At 39.7% G+C, this 22,537-nt stretch overlaps 2 protein-coding genes across 5 annotated transcripts in view; one reads left to right on the top strand and one right to left on the bottom strand.

Moving 5' to 3' along the window:
* Positions 1-1,166: 1,166 nt before the first annotated feature.
* RNMT (RNA guanine-7 methyltransferase) overlaps positions 1,167-22,537 on the bottom strand; it is a 21,665-nt gene continuing 294 nt past the window's right edge. Inside the window, exons 2-12 of one of the 3 annotated variants that reach the window (XM_042798040.1) lie at positions 22,046-22,121; positions 20,376-20,652; positions 17,504-17,636; positions 15,946-16,068; positions 14,493-14,608; positions 12,395-12,576; positions 11,630-11,794; positions 10,364-10,481; positions 7,375-7,476; positions 4,883-4,916; positions 1,167-2,978 (exon numbers count right to left, since the gene is read on the bottom strand). In XM_042798040.1, the coding sequence (XP_042653974.1) occupies positions 2,941-2,978; positions 4,883-4,916; positions 7,375-7,476; positions 10,364-10,481; positions 11,630-11,794; positions 12,395-12,576; positions 14,493-14,608; positions 15,946-16,068; positions 17,504-17,636; positions 20,376-20,636 (1,272 nt within the window). In that variant the 5' untranslated portion in view covers positions 20,637-20,652; positions 22,046-22,121 and the 3' untranslated portion in view covers positions 1,167-2,940. Of the gene's footprint in view, positions 2,979-4,882; positions 4,917-7,374; positions 7,477-10,363; positions 10,482-11,629; positions 11,795-12,394; positions 12,577-14,492; positions 14,609-15,945; positions 16,069-17,503; positions 17,637-20,375; positions 20,653-22,045; positions 22,156-22,537 lie in introns of those variants that run through there. The other 2 variants (XM_042798039.1, XM_033010636.2) reach the window with 2 other exon arrangements.
* FAM210A (family with sequence similarity 210 member A) overlaps positions 22,263-22,537 on the top strand; it is an 18,540-nt gene continuing 18,265 nt past the window's right edge. For both annotated transcript variants that reach the window (XM_033010638.2, XM_033010639.2), the window contains exon 1: positions 22,263-22,435. The gene's annotated coding sequence lies outside the window, so the exon portion shown is untranslated. The remainder of the gene's footprint in view (positions 22,436-22,537) is intronic.

Raw genomic sequence — 22,537 nt, 5'->3', positions numbered from 1 at the left:
GACATGGGAAAGGCTGAGGCCCTGAGCACCTTCTTTGCCTCTGTCTTTTCTAGCAAGACCAGCCTTCAGGAATCCCAAGCCCCGAGACCAGGGGGAAAGGTCAGAACAAGGAAGACATTTTCCTTAGTTTAAGAGGATCAGGTCAGGGAATACTTAAGCAAACTAGACATGCATAAGTCCACGAACCCTGATAGGATGCACCCACGAGTGCCGAGTTTGCAGATATCATTATGGGGACACTCTCAATAATTGTTGAATACCCATGGTGACAAGAAGTGCCCAAAGACCAGAGGAAAGTAAGCTTCGCTCCTATCTTCAAGAATAGCAAAGAGGAGGACCCAAGGAACTACTGTATGGTCAACCTCACCTTGATGGAGCAACAGCTCCTGGAAATGATTTCCAGACACATGAAAACACAGTCACCACTGATTCACTGAGAGGAAGTAATTTTTGTCCAACCAGATAAACTTCAATGATGAAATAAATAACCAGCTTGGTAGATGAGGGGGAGCAGTGGATATAGCCTACCTTGACTTCAGGAAAGCTTCTAACACTGTCTTGGATGGACAGTGAGATGGATTGCAAACTGGCTGAGTGGCCAGTCCCAGAGTGATCAGTGACACAAAGTCTAGTTGGAGGCCACTAATTAGCAGTTTATCCCCTGGGTCAATACTGGGTCCAATCTTGTTCAAAATCCTGGAGCATCTCTTATACAAGATGCTGGAATTGGAGCATCTCTTACATGAGGAAAGGTTGAGAGAGCTGGGGCTGTTCAGCCTGGAGAAGGTTCAGGGTAGTAGTTTTATCAATCTATACAAATACCCAAAGGGAAGGTGTAAAAATGGAACCAGAATCTTTTCAGTGGTGCCCAGTGACAGGGCCAGAGGCAATGGGTACACACTGAAACACAGGAGGTTCCCTCTGAACATCAGGAAACACTTTTCAATGGTGAAGGTGACCAAGCACCGGCACAGGTTGCCCAGGGAGGCCATGGAGTCTCCATTCTTGAGATACTCCAAAGCTGCCTGGACATGGCCCTGGGCCATCAGCTGTAGGTGAACATGCCTGAGCAGGGGGTTGGACCAGATGACCTCCAGAGGGTCCCTTTCAACCTCAACCATTCTGTGATATGTTGAAATTTGATTAAAAGAGGAAAGACACTCCACTGTATTTCCCCTCTTTTTATTACTCTGATTTCTTCCAAAAAATAGCATACTTTCAAATGAAATTCCATGCAAGAAATTTAGCAGAACTAGCTTTGACACACACAAATTCCAGTGAAACACTCCAGCACTTCAGAAGTGTCAGCATTTTTCAGCTAGTTTAACGAGTACTGATTCTAGCAGACAAGAAAGTCTTGTTTTCTTAAATTCAGCAGCAGAACTGGCTGATTCTACTGCTTTGGTGAAAGTTGTAGGTGGTCTATACAATGAACAAAAAAAAAAAATCAGAAGTCATGGAGTATGACCTAATTACAGGGGGAAGGCAACACAACTACAAGCTCAAGTAATTTAAATGCATAACTGTAACAGAAATGTTCTTTACTAGGTTTACTGTAACTTTTTAAAATACTCATGTACTATCAACATTTTCTCACTTCATCTCTATGTAAACTATATTATCCAACAGCAGCAAACAGCTACTGTTAGCCCAAGAAGGGAGAGAAAAAACATGAAATACCCAGACCCTCTCAGTAGTGGGTGGCTACAAGCATGTGGAAAGCCAAGAAAACACCATGTCAGAAACCCCTAAGCCAGATCTAAGAGACTGATGGGCAGTTAGGATGGTAGTTAGGCACAGGTCTGCCTACTGATATAATTAAGTTACATTCCCAAACAAAGTATTTGACTCTAATTTGGGGATCGTTATCCACATGCACTGGGGTGTGTACATACATATACAGTCCTCCCTCCCAGAATGAATTCCTAGTATCCTCAAATGTTATGCAGACTCCCCTCCTAGCTCATGATCCAGTAAATAACTATGTTCCTAATGCCTTATGAACTGCAATGAGGTTCCCATCACCACTCATCCTTCTGCCAAGCCCATCTGGAATTTGATGAAACAAGTAAGAAACACATCCTAAGATCTGTCTAATAATTTTCAGAAGACATTAAAACTACCAAAAAGTCATGAGAGTCTTTAATACAATAGAAAATGTTCAGTAATCTAGGTTCAGCAGCTGTTACTGATTACCACAGTCATATTTGGAAAAACAACACAGAGATTTAAAACTCCTGAAATTCAGTTCTTTCAGAGCAGTTTTGTACAGAACAAATTCGTTTAATCTTGAAAGCACCATGAAGTGACACTACATATTAGCAAGCATGGAAAACAAGAGCATCGTGGGACTTTACCACGTAAACTACACCTTGAATACCACTAAGGTAGATTTACACTGCAGGCTTGAGCACAGCACTGAGGTACTCAAACTGACTCAGGTATTATTTGCCACTTAGCTCTGCATGCAATGTAGACATACCCTATATTTCTGAATATATCTCATTATGAATTAACTGAGCTCTGCAGTACAATATTTAGGCCCTCATTCTGCACCAAAGTCAACAGTCATTTTTCCATCAATTTCAAAAAGTGCAGGGTCAGGCTTGTAATCACAAACACACTTCTACTAACAAAACATTTGATTTTAACAAAGTTGCGTCAAGTTCAAACATGAGTTTTGAGAGCATGCAGATTGCTTACAAATGCTTAAAAAGACTGGTTCAGAATCTTTCTTATATATACACACACAAGTCCATCTGTCACAGACAGGCAACCTAACTCAGAATCATGAGCTTGCTATAGGTTTTTGGTAGTGTCCTGCACACTTCTGATAATTAAAAAATAAAAAATAAAAAAATAGTTGCCACAATGGATTTCTGACCATTCCAACTTGCACATGGATATGATCTCTTCTTGCTGCACCCAGTATGTGACGTTTCACAGTTGCTTTTCAAACGCAAATACCAAGTAAATACCTGAAAAATAAAATGGGAATATTTAAAGTTTCAGCTTCCTCTGTGACTCAATTAAGTTTTCAAAATGTAAACAGGCTGATACTCCGCCCAACCTGTTAGCAGATTACTGAAATTATAAAAAATGCTGTGGTTTCCCAATAAATAACTCTAGCATTCAATTCCAGCATGGTTTTAGACATGTTTTCACAACAGAGCTAAGAATGCACAAGAGCAAAATACTTTAAATACTGCTAATACGGTTAATGCAACACTAACTTCAGTTAACAATATTACTGAAGTGTGAATGGAATTCATAAATTACTATGCCATTCTACACATAATTAACATTCACTGGTGCCTAAAAAAAACATATGAAACTGAGTCTAAAGACCTCTTCATACAAGCAGTAATGGACAATTAGGGGTAAAATTATCAACTTCATTTTTAATTAAAAACTGAATAAACTATTGGTACAAAATTATTCATTTTGTTCTTTTACATTATCACGAACAAAGAAGAAATATTTACAAACACTAAATGGCATTTTCTCAACTCCAGAACAGTGTGATTCCAGGAATGGATATTCATACAGCCCACACCAGCACCCTCGAGAAACTCTTACTTGGCACACAGTCAATGCCAGCTATGTCAGATGTTCTTATGCTTCCTACCAGACAGGTAAGTTAAACCAGTTCCTTGAGACCATGATGTCTAATTAAACATTTAAGGATTTCCACTTGAAAACAACATCTATTTTAATGGATGAGATGCCATAGCTTCATTGCAATCTTTCAAGACAAGCCTATCATACAATCCTTAGCAATAAAGCAAAAAAGTTCCATGTAACGAATAAGATGTGCTTATACCCCAACTATCAGAAGCTCTGTACTCCAAATCTCTAAAAAAAAAAAAAAACAAACCCTAAGAAAATAGTCATCATTGAACTTCTAAAAGGCATAAAAAGCCCCTCTAAATTAGATTAATAGTTACATAATACTTCTACATTGTTGGAACCTTATGATTCATACCTTTAAAAATTAGATAATAGATTAAGAAAGTAAACATCTTAACTAAAAATTTTTTTCATTCATGAATTGAACAGAATTTTTTGTTTTTAAAACACTAACACAACCAGTATAATGGTCTGCAAAAATGCAAATGCTTGTTGGTTACAGTTACACAGAATTAAGTAACAATCTCTCCAGGAATCAATTTTTATTTAGAATTCTCAGTCCCTATATATGTGAGTTTAATTAAATTCAACATTGGCAAAACCTGATGTCCAAAGTTTTCCATTGCACATGCTCACATAATTTCAAAATATATTTAACAATAGCGTATCCTTTTCAGTGTCTGAGGCACTGACTTTTTTCTTCTCCCTTTATAAAACATTCAAACACCTCTTCACCATCCATGCTTTAATTGCTTCTTCCTGAAGCATACATCACTACAGACAAAGAGTAAAGCTTCAGTCCCTGTCTCCCCAGAACTGATCTGTATTATTTTTGAGGAATGTATGTCCCAACTGGATTTTGTTTTCTAGTTGACTGATAACAGTATAATATCCAAGTGCACCAAACAGAAATATAATATTTAATTCTCTAACAATAGCAAAATAATTCTTTAACACTGGCATCCTCTTCTCATACATCCTAAATAAGGCTTCCCCAAACTATTTTAGCCCAAAAGTTTGCACAGTAGAAACTACTTAAATAAAACAAAACTTCAACCCATTTTATACACTTTCCTCCCAATTTCTTGAGATGTGTGCACTATATATATATATATGCAGGCATTTGAATAACACAAATAAGAAAATCTTGTTATATTTAAAATCTGGATTTTCTCCCATTACCAGCAGGCTATTTTGCACACTTTCCATAGCAGTCATTCAGTTAATACTGAGTTTTCAAAGCAACACTTACTTGTTGCTTCCCATTCTGATTTACTCAAGGTTCCCTAGAAGGGGACAAAAGAGAAAAAAACAAAATCAGTTTCAACAAAAAAAAAATGAGGAAACAACAAAACACTGATTTAACTCAGGATAATCAATCTTTTGCAGACCTACTTCTAACCACCCACACTGAATGGCTATTTAGGGACTAGAAGAACTCTGCTGTAGACCACAGATACTTATAACTCCAATAACTAGAACAGTAGGGAAGTGGAACACCTCAGGTAATGAAAAACACCTAAATTACACAGGTATAGGCAAATGGGCCAAGACTCTGTTGGGCTGGATGCCTCTGCAATGCAGAGCACAGTGTGCCTTGACCTGGCTGCGGCTGCTCTCCAGTCCGAGATGCCCAATACTTGTGCAGAATTCAGGAAGAGGCCCTATATTTCACAGTGCTGCCACCTTCCCTGGGAACACTGCCTGCCTCCACCTAACACCTCCCCACAGCCCACAAAAACTACCTGAAACAGACTAACTCCCAACCCAGTTCACATTTTGTGAAAAAACAGCCTGCCTTGCAGTCTAGGAAACCTAGTCCTAGCTCAGCCTTTCAGATGAAAGCAGGGCAAGTGCACAAGTAAAAAGCTGGTGCCATTTACACTACAAATTAAGAAGCATGAGCTAACAAGCAGCTGGTTTTCTGATCTGCCTACTCCATCCCCTTCCAGTGAGTTCACAGGCATGATTTGGCCCACCTTCTACCCACTGACCAACCATGATCAAGTGATTCATCTTTTACAGTGCTAGTGAAAAAAGGCTAGTTCAAGCAGATTTCTTCTTTGTCAGGTAACATAGCACCTGGCAAAAGAGGTCTTTGGTCTGACTTGACCATTCTCATGTTCTTAAGCTTATTTCTTAAAAGAAGTGGTTTTCTTTTTAAAATTTTTACATATCAAATACAGAGAGCAAGTTTCTTTTCCCTCTTGATGTAGGATTTTTATATATAAAGTAAAAGGAATACATTTTCAAGAATTCAGAAAATGAATGGTAGATAAATCAATGATTAAAAAAAGAAGAATCCAAACGGGAAAAACTTCAAGCTGACCAGCCTCATCCTATATGTATGACAATGAAATAGGATGACATCTATCAGTAACTGCACATGATTTTACTAAAACTACAATCTTTACTCAAACTAGTCTCTTGTCAACAGGCATAAAGTTCAGACTGAAAGAGTAAGCACAGCTTATCAGGAACCATTCAGCATGAATAGTTAAGTTAAACCAACCCTTGCAAGATTTCCATCTAGCCCAGCTCCCCAAGTGCACAGACAGAAGCAAAAACACAGCTATATGCAACCCTGAATAGCTAGCCTGGCTACAGATGGAGAGGCAACAGCCAAATGGCATCAGTTCCTGAGGCAAAATGACAGCAGACATTGCCTGTCCTCCTGCTCATTTCCCAGGAACAGCAGCTGTGCAGGCTCCTGTCCATCATGAACCCAACTCTGAGACCAATACAGAAGAATGGAAGGCTGTGAGTGAACCAGCTGCAGACAACTACAACATTGTCATGTACTGTTAGGACAATGGAATAAAGAAAAACCCTTTATAAAAACATGAGAAAGATAAGAAGCTCAGGAAGGTAGTATGTGCATTAGAAGACGAGTCTAGTAGCAGAAAAAACATATTTAATTGGACCACTGATCTAAAATCTAATATGACCTCATTAAAGATGGTTCAGTATTCTTTTATTTCTGAAGTCATAAATCAAGCTGCCAAAACAGGAGAAATGCAGAAAAAAAATGTGACAAGATAACAAACTAAGTTTTGTACAAGGTAAGATTATAATCATCACAAAGAAAGTTTCTTTTCATTCCAGAATGTGAACAGAATATCATATATAATAAAATCAGGGGCAGAAATATATGGATTTAGTTTTATGCATGTAGGACTAGTCTAATGCTAGGAGCTATGTAAAAAAAAAAAAAAAAGGCAACACAGCAGATTTAAAAACAATAGCATTTACAGAACTTTAATAAAATCAGCTGAGAAGGGAGCTGGATCTTCTTCACCCAGAAAGACAATAGAAAAACCGCACTTAAGATTTCAAATACTGTGTTATGCAGTATTATGAAGAAAGTTTCCAACTCCTGTCAGAGGATAAAAGGAAGAAAACTAAAGTGTTAAATCAGTAGTATGAAGATGCAAAAACCTACAAAAATTCTTCAAATTAGGAAGAGTTATGTTAGAACAGCTGCCAAGGAAGATGGCAAAATATTTTCTCCCTTTTGCATTGTTACAAATTTCTTAATAGCTAAAAAATTAAGTAAATTTGACTCTAAGTACATGGTATAGATTAGATGAAGTCCTCAGCCCTGCAGCTCTGCAATTTTTCACATGCATACAGACATTTATACCAGTGTCACTGCAGCTGAAATGAAGAAGGCACCACATTTCCAAAAGATCAGTACACCAATTTTAGGCACCATTTGCTCTAGTGAAGTAAGAAGGAACTTACTAATGGTAACTTTGCCTTGCCATCTTTGATGAATTCTTTTGCATGCTCATAATCATCAGCTTTATCAGAAACAAGCCTGGAATCACCAAATGTAGAATATGGCTGAAGAACATAGAAAAAATAAGAAAAAAATATTAATTGCATAGAAGATACATCACATAAGTCAAGGTTTTGTCACAATATTGCCCAGAACAAAGGTCAGTTAGAGGACCTTAAATTCAGACTTCTCCTTTATAGCACTTACGAGATCAGGTCTGATATACCCGAATTGCCAGAATATCTGACAGCCAGGATTTATGAATTAACTTTCATCCTTTTATCTCCAAAATACGGGGAGTAACTATAAAAATTGTCCTCTACATACAGCTCGTTATGAGTATTACCTAGTGTCCTGGTTTCAGCTGGGATAGAGAAAATTTTTCTTCTTAGTAGCTAGAATAGTGCGGTGTTTTTGATTCAGTATGGGATTTGGTATGAGAAGAATGCTGATAATACACTGATGTTTTCAGTTGTTGCTGAGAGATCAAGGACTCTCCAACTCCCCATGTCCTACCTGTGCACAAGTGCACAAGAAGCTGGGAGAGAGCACGGCCAGAGCACTGGACCCAAACTGGCCAATGAAATATTCCATATTGTGTAACATCAGGCTCAGTTTATAAAGGAGGGGGTTCTCTCTCGCTTCTGGGACTGATTGCAGGATCTTGGTATTTCAAGATCACTAGCTGGGAACAGCCTGGGTATCAGTTGGCAAGTGGTGAGCACCTGCATTGTGCATTGCCTGTTTGTACTTTCTACTATTGTTGTTGTTTTATTCTATTTCAATTATTAAACTGTTTTTATCTCAACCTACAAGTCTCCCTTTACCCCTCCAATTCTCTCCCCCATCCCTGCAGCTGGGGAGGGTAAGTGAGCAGCCGCATGGTGTTCGGCTGCCAGCCAGGTTTACACCATGACACCTAGGTATATCCTCTTTTAAAACAGCAGCTGAACAAAGGTGCGTCTCTTAAACAGAAGTACTAAGAAATGAGCAACTGTAAGATTTCAAGCAGAATGCTTAAAATGCTTCAATAACAGAGAAGCTGTAACAAAGGACACAACTGATTCTTCAAAACTAATATACACTTATTAAGGATCTCAGTTACTGCATAATGGTCTGTACTTAACAATGCAGTCTTCAATTGTAAGTGGCCACTAATTTAAAACAGTTCTCACTTTTCTAAGGACAGAGATGATATGTCAAAGGATGTGTCACCATGCTACTGGCAATATGAGCCTATACAAAGCACAGTTACTTTCAGAGTCAACAAGGACAGTCAAGTCCACTTGCAGCCCATGTGACTCAGTTTAATAAGTCACCAGATAATTGACAATAGTTTCATGCTGAAAAATTCTACTGTTTGAGGGAGGAAGGAAACAGAGAACTGTGAGTAAAACCCAAGCCTCAGAGATGGCATTGAAAAGCTCCTCTGAAGCTGCTGAAGTCATGCAGGATAAGAGCTTGAGGATAAAAAAGCAAAAACATTTAGGCAAAAACACAAGCTCAGTTACAGTTAAGTACCATTTTCTTCTACAAACACAGTCCATCCTTTTATTCCTACAAAGATTACTTCCTGTCTTTTCAATCAATATTCCTTGCAAAGATCCAGCTTTCAGTCTCTCTCTCATGAGGAAGAAATGCATTAGTTATCACTATGACACCAGGCATGATTCTTGTGCTTCTTGCTTACTACTTAATAAAAATAAAAACTTGCCTCAAAATTTAAATTTTATCTACAAAACTGAATCACTCTATTGGGTGCTGTGCCCAGGTGATGGCAGCAGGGGCAGCCTCTGTGAGGAGAGGGCAGGGCTGTCCCATGCAGAACACAGCTGGTTCCACCAGCTCCAACAGAGCCACCACGGGACAGATCTGAGCCCCTCAGCCATGGGTGGAGCACCTCTGGGAAAGCATACTTAAGAAAGCCCAAAAATCCTGCAGAACAGCTGTGAGAGAGGAGTGAGGAAAAACGTGAAACTACCCCGCAGACATTAAGGTCAATGAAGAAGGAGGGGGAGGAGGTGCTCCAGGTGCTGGAGCAGAGACTCCCCTGCAGCCCAGGGTGAAGACCACAGTGAGGCCGGCTGTGGCCCTGCAGCCCATGGAAGTTATCGGTGGAGCAGATCTCCACCTGCAGCCCATGGAGGAACCCACACAGGAGCAGGTAGATGTGCTCTGATAGAAGCTGCAGGCTGTGGAGAGCCCACATAGGAGCAAGCTCCTGGCAGGAGCTGTGGCCCATGGAGAAGAGCCTAACCAGGCGCAGGTTGTCTGGCAGGAGCTGCAACCCTGTAAGGAACCAACCCACACTGGAGCAGTCTGTTCCTGAAGGAACGTACACCATGGATAGAACGCACACTGGAGCAGTTTGTAAAGGACTGTATCCCATTGGAGGGATCCATGCTGGAGCAGGGTAAAAGCATGAAGAGGAAGGAGAGGCAGAGACAAAGTGTTATGGACTGACCACAACCCCTCAGTTCCCCATCCCCCTGCACTATGGGGTGGGGAGAGGACGTAGAAAGGTCAGGAGTGAAGTTGAGCCTGGGAACAAGCAGTGGGTAGGATAAAGGTGTTTTTAGGTTTGTCTTTTTCTCCTCACCATCCTACTCTTTTTTGTAATAAATTAAATTAATCTTCTCCAAGTTTAGTTTGTTTTGCCCATGACAGTAATTGCTAAGCAATTTCCCTGTCTCTATCTTAACCCACAAGTTTTTTTTCTTATTTTCTCCCCCCATCCTGTTGAAAAGAGGGAACAAAAGCAAGTTGGTGGGTGTCTGGCAGCCAGTCAAGGTCAACCCACTAGTCACACTTTCCACCTGTGAGTTTAGTTCTTCTAATGGTAGCCTTTAATTAATTGCACAATGTTCACAACGGGAATCTAAATTATTGCACAAATAATTAACAAGATGTAAAATGCTATTTAAATGAAAGAAGTTAACACTCCATATTTACCTCCAAAGCCTGCATTCTCCTTAACAGCATTTTATGCTCCTCATTCTTGGTTTTTTCTTCATAGAATTCCCGAAATGTCATTTTGTAGACTAATTTCATACCATGCTTCTTTGCCATTCTGTCAAAATAGTAAGCTTAATTAGGGAAGCCACAAAATTATTGTAGTTTTATTTTCAAAGGAACAATTTTATACCACAGTGACATCTTATGGTATTCACTAGCATTACACTCTGTCTAGAATTTGCCTTTTTAGTAAAGACATTTAGATGAAAACAACTGCACTACCACCACAAACTGTACTTTTTTTTAATTAGGACAACAAAAATCTACACAGAAGAAATTTACAAACATTTTAATAGAAAACATTTGTTTTCCCAACACACAGAAGTAAGTTCCATTTGAGCTACCAGACAGACTTTGCTATTTTCCCTACAGTATCATCACCCTGTCACATCAGCTACTATGGATGTATTTAGAGAACCTATTTTGTTAGATTTAGGGACTTACATCTCAATTATATGTAGACACTGCAGTCGTACACCACTGAAGTTACAGGTGTCAGTGACAGATATAGTTCTCTATAAAATATACTAACAAGTGAAGTGTGTGAAAATAAACAGGTTTTAAGGTAAAGCTTCATATTGTTTAACAACCGTACCGAGCTAGAACAGCATGAAAAAACCCAACATGGAATCATTTGCCTGTACCTTGGGAGACAAGCTAGGAAGGGCAAATCTGAATTCACACAGAGGTCACAGCAAAATATATGTTCACGGATGAAGAAGATTTAAAGGAAGAAAAAATAAGTCATAGGAAAAATCCTATGAACATCCAAAGAAAGTTAGAGAAGGCAAGAGGCACTGTGATGAAGAGGATACACAAGAAGGCTTGCTAAAGGACTAAAGAAAGGTAGAATGAAATCCCTTGAAAAGTTAAGATTAAAGAAGAAAAAGTTGACAGCAATAAAGGTTTGTCAGCAGATCCAACATATCAGGTACAGACAGTCTCATCTGAGACCTAGTTTAAGTCTTCACAGCTTCTGACCAGAGCATCTTCAACTGAGTGCAATGGACAGAGTACAGTTCTGGATGGAAATGCAAGAAATCACTGCATTTGGAGCAACAACAAAAAATTAAGAATTTAAAAGTATAGTAAGACATCCAAAATTAAATTTTCTGCAAGTATTATGCTGTGACACATAAACTAAACAAATGCTTATTATGTTTCACAGCTTTCATTGTGTAAAGAATTCAAAACTTAACTTACTCTTCTAGTAGTGGAAAGTAAACCAAGAACTCGGGAACATCAACCACTTCTTCCAAGTGGAAGTCATACTTGCAGCCAAACAAGGGATATTCTCCCTTCTTTTCAAATTTTACACTGTATACCTCATTCCCAAATGAGTTTGTTTCTGAAGCTTCAAGTCGCTTTCTATAAAATGAGATATAAACAAACATGAATTGACCAGTTTTCACTTTAATAGACAGAGAAAACTATATGTAAGAGGCCTGAAGGTGTTTCTCCCAGTACTACAGCATTCATTGTGATCTCTGTAGTTCCTCACCTCCTTTATCTAATAAGGCAGTGAAACAATGAAATATGAAGAGAAGCAGCACACTAGGTTTTAACAGCTTATCATTCCTATACAACATACCAAGGACTAAATGGACCCAGAAAATTAACCCTTAGCCCAGACGCAGTCTATATGGACAAGCAGGGCTTCTTGGAACCACCACAGCAAAATCCTGACAGTTACTCCCCAGGCTGTGGCTATTTTGCCGGTATTTAAGTCACGACAGAGGGTTTATGCACAAAGATCTGTACTCTATACCAGGAAAGCCATGGGTGCAAGAGATAAGGATTAGTATAGATTTACCTGTTTGAGTCAAGTTCACGAGTGACATTTGCCTGACTAGAATCCAGACTTGTTACAAAAAAACTTGCTTTTGTTTGCACAAACTGTAAGAATGACTATCACTTAACAATGCTTCACAGACTTTCGAAAGACTAATAGAATATAAAAGTACTCACACAAGTTCAAAGCTATTTGGAGTTGTGCCAATGAAATACCCTCCAGGAGAGAGGTTCCCACAAGCATTTTTAAGCATCATGTCAGCCTGCTCATATGTCTCAAATGAGTAATGGTAAACAAACTGACAGCTGCAAATGTCAAAGCGCATATCTGGATCATTGTATTTGGAAGACAAGAGATCCTGAAACAGATTAAAAAGAAAAAAAAGTTCTAACAAAAGCTACAGAAACAAGCACGATTCACTTAAATCTTCCAACAATTATGTTATTCCCGCAATGCTTTGAAGTTTTTCTTTCCAGCCTCCATTCCTTCACAAGTTCAACAACAACAAGATGAAAAAGATAAGAGTAAGAAAAAGTCCTCTGCTACACAGAAAACCATACACAGCATTTGGGAACAAGAATACACATACAAAGTTATCATGTCCTCAAATCCTTTTCACATTGTCAAGTAACACCATTACACTCGAAAGGCCAAAACCCAAGGTTAGTTACCTAATATTTTTCAGAGATATTTTACTGATAAGGGTTTATAACTGGCCACAGTTTAGCTGGAAACGGTTATTATAATAAAATGAATTTTCAGTTTACTAAGTCTCTGTAATGAGAACTCACCCATTAAACATATAATTGAAATGAGGAGGGATTGTTTTAAATGTGGCAATTTGCACTGCTCACCAAGTTACATTATTTGTCTGTATTGTCACACACGTGCATACATGTGTACCATGTACTTGTCCCACCCCAGACCAAGTAACCAGTAATTCTGAAGAACTTGGAGCCCTTCAAATTTGTCAGGTTAAAGCCTTGCCACAGTTTGATCCTGTAACTCAGCAGTTCTCTTAACTCTTCTTGATCAGGCTTCTTTTATACAATACTAGTAGCCACCATAAATAACACAGGAGCACACAAGTCTACCCTGAGGCCCATCATACACATTCCATGCTTAAAATATGTCACACTTAACAGTTCTACTCGAGTTTCTCTTCTCTCCCAGATGTCCCATCCACCCACTCCCAGACTCCCCCAGTTCATGCCACATACTGTCAACATTTTGTACATGGCAAGACAAAACCGGACATTTCACATACCCATAGCAATTTTATCTGTTCATTTACTCCACCCACACATTTTGAGAAACAAAGATAATGGAGAAACAGAAATGGGCAGAATTAGACAAGCTGCGAGAATGAGATTTTGCACTATATATAACATAGATGATAGAGATACAAAGTTAGGGAGATGAACTTTTGTGTGCATGAACAGACAGAACAGAGCATGCAACAGAAGATACGTGTGCATATAGGACTGAGCTGTAACAGCAACATGAAAAATATCCCTTTCTTTCCTGGCCAAGGTTCCCTCCTCTCTCCTTTGACTGCAATTTTGAGTCAAGTGAGATGACCTAGAACCTGCAACAGATTTTATTCCTCAGGAGAGGCAACCAATAACTCAGGCAAATAACACTACTACAAGGCCAGAAGAACAGGCTCAGCCTTTCCACAGATATGCTTGAACCAAACAGGCTCTGACCCTCGGTCTGCATTTCTAGGAAGCAAAAGCAGTGCTGGTCATAAGAGTGTCTTACAAGCCTCAGCAACATATTCACTATCACCTCCAGACAAACTAAAAAACCTGCTATTATCATACACGTTTTGAAGATATGTACTATAGTAATTAAAGTGCTGCCAGAAAAAAAAAATACTGGGATAAGGAAAATGTACAAGTCAAATCAGAAAGCAACCCTTGTTCATTTCAACATAAAAACACATTCACCGAGATAGTTTTCAGCATCCTGTGCTGGCTCCTGCTGGTCAGGTAAGCCCCCTTGTCAAGTGAAAGAAACTGAAAGCACCAGATTTACTACCTGGAAAAGACATTCAGGCTTCAAGAATGTTACACTGTAAAACAGTAACAAAATGCACTTAACTACATCTTACGTAACTTTTCAGTAGCCCATATGGTTGATTCTCTCCACAGTACAATAATCTGATCTTAAAAATACATGCCCAAAGTATTACAGCATGACCATCACTCCTATGCTGGCTAAATAAAAGAATGATAAATCTTCAAATATTACAAAGCATAGGAACTGTACCTTGGTACTATCTGCCTGTATAAATTCTGCATCAAAGATATGCTCGTTATAACGACATCGGGCTTTCATGTCTTCGTATCGCTGCTTGCACTGTTGCACAGAAATGTCAGCAATATCTATGTACAGAGAAATTAAAAAAGAAAACAAGTGCGTAAATGTCTCCCCAGACAAGAAAACTGGAATGTTTACTGGAACACAGCAGATCCACTATGGCAAGGGTAAAAATTGATCTTCAGTTACACTTTGAGGAAAACAACCACTTTTATTTCCAATTTGTAGAAAAGGAATTTAATCTGCAAGAGGTGTTTGGGATTATAGCTCTTTGCCATTTTCAGTCTTATCTTTAAGACAAAACTTTTCATCTTAAGATTTTAGAAAGCCCCCATCCTCAAAAGTACAAAGCAAACCTCCAAAATTTCAAGTGATGGATACTAGGTGATTGATACTAAGTGCTGTCAGCATTGACTAGTATGCATTAGCTAAAACAGTTCAGCACCCAGGGTTTCTCACAGTACTGAAAGCTCTTCAACTTACAAATATACACGATGTTGAAATGCAATTATTTCTGATATACACTGATATATTGCATCATAGGAAATTTTTTTTAATTTTCTTTTTAAGAGTGTTCCTCTCGAGCATCGAGTTTCACTGAATAGTAAGTCTGCATAAATTTTAAAACAATATGCAATAAATTTATGTAAGAAGTTTGTAATTGATTACTTTGTAAGTAATTAATTGTATTTGAAGACTGCCAACTGAAAAAGGCAAGAACAAACTATAAAAAGTAGAATACCCACTCCCACTAAAAAAATCTTTATGAAATTTTTGTATCTAATTAAATTTGAAGTAATACTTCTTGTGATTATCCTTGGGATATCATCTTCCCTTTTCCCAAAAACTATCTCCCTTCAATATCTAAGCAAACTATCTAAACAAAGTATTTTTTTATTCAGCTTTCAGCTCCTCCCCTTTCTGAGTCTGAAAACCTTTTGTTGATTGTAACATCCAAGACCATTTTTTGTCACAACACTGTGGGGTTTATTTGTTTTTCAAGTGCAACTCTTCACTGTGTTTTCAGAACAGTCAAAAACACTACAAGAGATTAGATGTGGGAGAAAAGACATAAAATACAAAACGTCAGTCTTTTCCCCTGTGCTACATTTTGCCTAAGACAATCTGGGGCAATTGTGCGTTTCTTCAGTGGCACTAGTTTTTATCTGTGAGTTGAACTGAAAGCTAACTACACAGAAAATCAATGGTTCTTATATTTATGCTGGCAATCAAGTTGAAATATTCTGGTTAAAACACAAAAGACTTTTTGACAGAAGGTGTATCATTGCATTTTTGGGTTTACTTAAAAAAAAAAATAATAGAAGACTGGAAATGTGCTTAGTTTTCACATAAAACAGTAATGTACTTTCCCTGGAAAGTTAAAGTTATTGTGTCATCTTACCAGTACAGACAAGTTTTTTAATTCTGCCTTTTTTCCATTTCAGTAAGTCTCCACCTTTGCCACATCCAAGATCCAAAACAGTTATATCATTCTTTTTCCGTCGTACCCGGTCTATAAATTCACCTAGAAAAATAAAGAGAGTGAACACATATACAGGTGTCTCTAGTGTATTTGTATTGGATAGAGGAGCCTAAAGGTCCAAAAGCATTTGACAATTTTAGAACACCTCAGAATTTACTTTGCCTGTAAGTCTTCTTAACATTATGGACTTAAATCTTTCTAGAAACCACTAATGATGAGAGGAACCACAAACTTTTAAAACTATGGACAAGAAAATGAATATTTTCTGTGCTTTGACTGGAGCTCTGAACCGTTTCCCTGGCAGACAAAGGCAAAACTGCACATTGCTAAACCACCACTCTGTTCATGAGTAGGGAAACAGAGTTCCCTTTCATTACCATTATAATGAAGACAGATGTTATTTGAAAGCATGGGAAAGCCTTTTCCAGAAGAGTAAAAGCCAATTAAATACATCAGCCACAACATTTCCTTGTGGTTGCATTACAAAAATGCATAATGTTTTCCACTCATTCTCCTAGGCCTTGCAATAACATGAGCTATTTGTTTGCTGTCGTTTTACCACACATATACCAGTTTCATTTTCTCTTCTATCTCCACTCTGACTGATGTTGGCATATTAAACAAAACATATCAGCATGCTAACAACTTTTCTTCACAGTAAGAGACATATGTTTTGATACAACCGCTGTAATACCACACTACTGAAATTCATCATGACAGAAAGTCTTCAACAACAGCTTTATATAAACCTAAAAATTGCTTCTAACTGCTCTGATACAACACAACAAAAAGCAGCATGCTAAGATAAATGGTGCCAACATCTCCTGGCATAGATCCCGCTTCATGGATCCGTGGTGCTGTGCTGATAATTCTTTTGTTTGCAGGTATCTGATGGTTTTGTTTCCTCACTTTGGAATTAATTTTGGGGACAGCATATTTTTCCTTTTATAAAAAGCTGCTGATTCTTAAAGAACTACATCCTCCAGCTTTTCATCTCTTAAGCCACTGACTATGGGTAATACAGAAAATATTTATGTGTCTAAGTTCCCTGCAGAATTGCTTAATTGAAACCTGAGGACAGACTTTGGGAAAATGGCTAAGAAATTATTTGAGATAGATTTAAATAACAAGAACATATTTTCTTGTTAGATTTAGCTGGATTCTTTATGATTTAAAGCTGTATCATCTTCTTTTAAAATGTAATGAAGAACAGTTTCCAGTATGGATTTCTTTTACTTTTCAGGTCAGTTGATCTTTAAAACTTTAGCATACATTTGGCACTCCAACAATATAAAACACTATCACAGAAATTCAAAATAAAAATAAATACAGATATTTTATTGGACTTCAAAAATCTTACTTCATATTAAGAGACAAAGTACCATAATCAACATCAGAAAGCAGAAAAAGTTACATTTTGATACCAAAACTAGTTACATTTTATTAAAGTTTAAGTGATCAATTAAGGGAAGCTTACCAATGAGGACGCTCTTTGTCCAATTATTAAAGTTTCGGAGGTAGAATATGCGAGACTGGCTACGTTTTTCCAATCCAACTTCTTGAAGTTCATTATAATGTGCAGCTACAGCTTGCCCATGTCCTATCTCACGCTGGAGAAATAAGGGAAGGAATAGAGTCTAGCAGTGAATTCTTTTTATTACTTTTTCATTTAATCAAATGACATGTGTTCACTTTAAGGATTTAAGAAAGTAGACAAGAAATACTATGAAGAACACCACTCATATATAGAAAAACATTTCCCATATCTGACCTGGTACTGACATCAGCACTTGAATTATCAGAGACAATGCCCTTCAAAATTTAATCCCCCTTTCAGTTGGTCCAAGTAGTTTCTGATGGATGATGACCAGCATCTTTCCTTTACAGAAGTATTTAACTTTCAGTTCTCTAATACTCTCACCACTCTCAAAGAATCAGTTTAATTCCCCTTAAACCTGGGATTGAAGATGATGTTCCTTCTCGGGGAACTTTAAGCTTCTTCAAAAATCCCATTTCAGAAATTCAGAGTTTACATCTAACAGAAGTGTATAACTCAGTTTAACCACAATGCCAACTGGTTGATGTCGCATAAAGCCCTAAGTGGATGATCCCACTGCCAGAGCTTTAAACAGACCATGGTAAGGGAATGAGAGTAATGACTTGACAATGTATCCCATTTGATGCTTAACAGTTAGCTGCAGAAACGTGTCTCAGCCTTGACTGTAAATACTCCAAGAGATTTCTGTTCCATGTAACACAGAGAAGCAGTCTACGTCCAGATATTATGCTCTTAATATTTCTTCACCTTGAAAGGAATCTTCAACTACATGCATAAAATTAAAGTAAATTATAAATACAATATAAAGTAACAGAGCATGGAAAACCAACACAAGTTCTGTGAGGCACAAATGCATTTGAAATAACAATACAAACTAGAATGAAGATTCTCAGTTAAAACGCACAAGTGTGCTACACAGCCCCAGCCAGTACAAATTCACACAGCAATTAAAAACATTCCCAACAGTTGACTACAAAAGTCAACATCCCCACATCGTATTTGCGGAGCCGCAGACGAACAACACGCCGAGACGGGTTCAACGTGGAAGATAGAGCATCAATCCACGTGTGTGTTTATTGGTCCAGGGTACATACATTTATACAGACAATGATAATTATTATGCCTACTAGTCACTAGCTGATTGGCTTAAGCTCTAAAGGTCGTATTCGCACGGTCCACCTACTTGCAGTTAGCTTACAGCACAAGCTTCTCATAACACTAAGTTTCTCATGTTACTATTTCTGATTCCTCTTGACTTGTTTTCGATACACAACAGTACCATAACACAATGTTTCTCAGACCACCGTTACCATAACACTGGGTTTCTCAGACCACTATTCCCAATTCCCCTTAGCCTGTTTTCGACACACCACGGTACACAAGGCCAAAGCGTCCTTGACAATCTTCATGTATCAGCAGCTGCGAGCAGCTGCAGGCAAACCCTAGTGAGGCCCAGCATCAGCGAGGCAGCATCAGCCCCTAGAACAGGCTCTGATCGTACAATTGCTCGGTGGGCTCAGGACCCTTGCCTCTGAGCCATTCTCCAACACTTACTCAAATAGCAGTTCCTCAAGAGAAAAGATGGTTTGACTGACTATAATATACTACATGAATTCTTCAGTGTTTCATATAATTTTGGTAACATTCAGAATGAACACAGACATGCTTGTCTGGAATCTCTATGACCCCATCATCTGTTTATTACCACACTCAGCTGACTGATACTAACAAATATTTTGACCATTTTTACTCTTTTTTAAGGTAAGGACAGATGGCTCCCTGAATGGACACTGAGGGTGACGTAAGCTAGAACAGCTGACTTTGACAAGTGTGGGTGATGTATTCATACAAACCATTAACACATCCCAGCTGCTGCAAGCACAGTTGCAAACAGTCATCAGCAGTAACATCTAGATGCTGGCAGCTGCGCTCAATGCAGTCACCTCTCTACACCCTTAGGCTACACAAAACCAATGTATTTCTTATTCATCTAAACCTTATCCCAGAACTACCTTACTGAAGAGATTAAAGGGTTAATAATGTTTCTACCACAAGAAAGGGCACCCTTTATTTTACCAGATTACTTAGCCATAAATTAGCGTCCTCAAAAAAATTTGGAGAGAAACCAAACACTGGGTCAAAGACATTTTCAAATTATACTTAAATGTCCTAACAGGTCAAAATTAAACTTGATATTACAGCATCAGTTTCTACAAGCAGATACATAATAAAGGACAGTGTCATATAAAGCATTACCCTTTTCACCCTCCCAGTAAAAAGGACAAATATTTTCTGCTACTCTTGTAGTCATTAAAAAAAAAAAAATATCAGTAAACCTTTCAGTACTTCACTTTGCCAACAAATCAAACTGAAATTATATCACAGATGATGCAGTTTATAGTGTTTTTTATCTTACGGAAAAACCTCCCATGTACAGATAACTATACTAACAAACAGGGTAACAACATACAAAACATACGAATTCAAGATACAGGACTTGGACTAATGCCAGTAAACCCTATGCTACAACATCAATGATGGAACAAGTCTTAGAATTAGACTAAGCATGTGCTGAGAATTTTTCTTAACATTGTAATTACTGGCCCTCTTTCTCTTCTGTTAAGCCCAACATAACTTATGGACCTGTTATTTTGCTAGGAAGCTAACAACAGACTTTGACATTTGGTGTTTCACATTGGTGTTCGCATTTAGTACAAACGTTTTCAAACTTTTCCTGAGCTAAGGCTTTGAAACAAGGATTTGAACATACGTCAAAATGGATGATACTCACTAATTTCTTAGGAGGTTCATCTTCAGGCTCTAAAGTCTTCTTTTTTGCTCTGCTGTCCTGACTGCCACTATCAACTTCTTTTTCATTTTCAGTGGAGTGCACTGTACCTGAAGTTGAACTATTGTCTTCCCAACCAATACCCGAATCTGCCTCTAAAGTACGAGGTGTTTTCTCCACTTCTCCATCCAAACTCTTCTCTACTTCCTGTTCTTCCGCCTTGGTTAAATCAGCCATTTTTGACAGGTTAGTCTCCTTGTACATTGATCAGAATGGAAATCTACAGAGGGAAAAAAACCCCACCAACTATTTTCAGTGTTGAATTTCACTTATGGTTATGATCATGACTTTCAATCGTAATATTTGCATTATAAAAAAAATAACATGCCTTTTCCCTAGACAATACATAAACTTCAAACTTGCTTAGTTAGTTAATAAAGATAGCACAATAAAATATGCAGAATTTCAAAATTCTCTCATTATAATAAGACTAAACTAAGATAAATTTTTACTCTTCATGTTTAGTCTTTCTTAGCTATCTTTACCAATTCAACTGCAATATTTATTGGCTTTGAGCCCCTAATCTCCCTTTTCCCCTCCCCATAAAAAGTAACCTGCAAATCACTTCATGTTTAGAAATACAAATTAGTCCCTCAAATTAGTAAATTCATTATTTAATCTGGTATGCTTTCAAATGGATGTCCTCAAACAAAAAAATCAAGGTTGTTTTTAAGAGCAAGCTTTTGTATCAGTTGTGGATTTTCAAGTTTGCTGAGAATGTCCTCTATGCCTCAAACTTCAGTAATACTAGGAATCTTCAGCTGTAACTGCATTTCTGTATCTCCACAAATATCTACCCAGTCTGCCTGACTACAAAGCTCATTTAGTCTCTAGCCCATCTCAGCCTTCTTTACACCATCATCACGAAGCAGGTGCCTACTTTTTAATAAGGCATAGGAGAGGATAACTTGGCAACCCTTCTTCTGAAACAGTGGCCCATTTCAGTCTAACAAGAAACACACACGCCACTGTACCCAGGCTTAAACCTCCTAATGAGGGCCAGGACACGTTAAGCCGACCACTATGCAGAGACCCCAGAACAGCTTTCCTCAAAACTGATGGCCCCTAAGTATAACTTACAGAAGTAGCTTTTCCACTACAGTACAGCATCTAACTCACACTTCCAAAGAGGCTCACCCTTTATTTTCACCCGGCTGATCCAAGCAGTTTGCCAGGTGCTTTTAAGACCTAAACTTAGAAGCGATCAGGATTTCGTAACCACTGACGGCAAGGAAGCGCCCAGGAGAAAGGGCAGCTCTTCCTCCGGCAGAAAAGCTGGGGAACGCGAGGCGCCAGGGGAGCAGGTCGGGACGCGCAAAGACACGGCGGAGGCCGCGGCCCCGCAGGTTCAGCTGCGACACGGGAGGGCTGCGCAGACGGAGGGGCGCGCGCCCCAACGCCGGCAGCAACGGAAAAAGCGCGCGCCGCCGCGCCGCCACCCAGAGGCCCCGGCACGGCCGCAGCCCACGGCCGACGGCCCCGCCTCGCTTCCCCCCCTCCCTGCCCAGGCTGTCCGTGGGGCCGGGGACTCACCCCACACCTCCCGCCTCGCCTCGCCTCGCCTCGCCCCACGTACCCCACGTCGCCCGCCCGGGAGGGCGAGCGGCACTCACCCGGCCTAGTGCTCCGCCATCTTGTTTGCGGAAGTGACGCCACCGCAGCGCGCCGGCAGGAACGGCGGTGTCACGGCTGGGGGGCGGGAAGGGAAGGCGGCGCGGCGCAGAAAGCGTGACGGGACTGCGCGGCCCAGCAGGAGGGGAGGACTACGAGCCCCAGAAAGCTGCGCGACGGGGGTAACGATGCGCGCATGCGCCATCGCCCCGCCCGGCCTCAAGGTGATGGTGGGGACGGGAGCTGCCGCACGTTGCCTGGCCGCGCGCGCGGGGCGGGTAGGGGGAGGTGCCGGGAACGGCGCGCGCGGGAGCAGCCGTTGGTCAGCCGCCGCCCGGCGCGTCTCCATGGCTCGGGGCCCGTGAGGGGAGGAACGGTGGCTCGGCCACAAGGTACCCGCTCGGTGGGGCCGAGGGAGAGGGGCTGCCAGCCGGGAGCGGGCGAAGGCGGGCGCGGGCGCCTCCCGGAGCGGGGCCGGTGGGGAGCGGCAGGAC

Source organism: Tyto alba, unplaced genomic scaffold (genome assembly GCF_018691265.1).
Source record: "Tyto alba isolate M040663 unplaced genomic scaffold, T.alba_DEE_v4.0 Super-Scaffold_27, whole genome shotgun sequence".
NCBI classification, from domain to species: domain Eukaryota; kingdom Metazoa; phylum Chordata; class Aves; order Strigiformes; family Tytonidae; genus Tyto; species Tyto alba.
The sequence above is the reverse complement of the archived record's forward strand: the minus strand, read 5'-3'. Positions and strand labels throughout refer to the sequence as shown.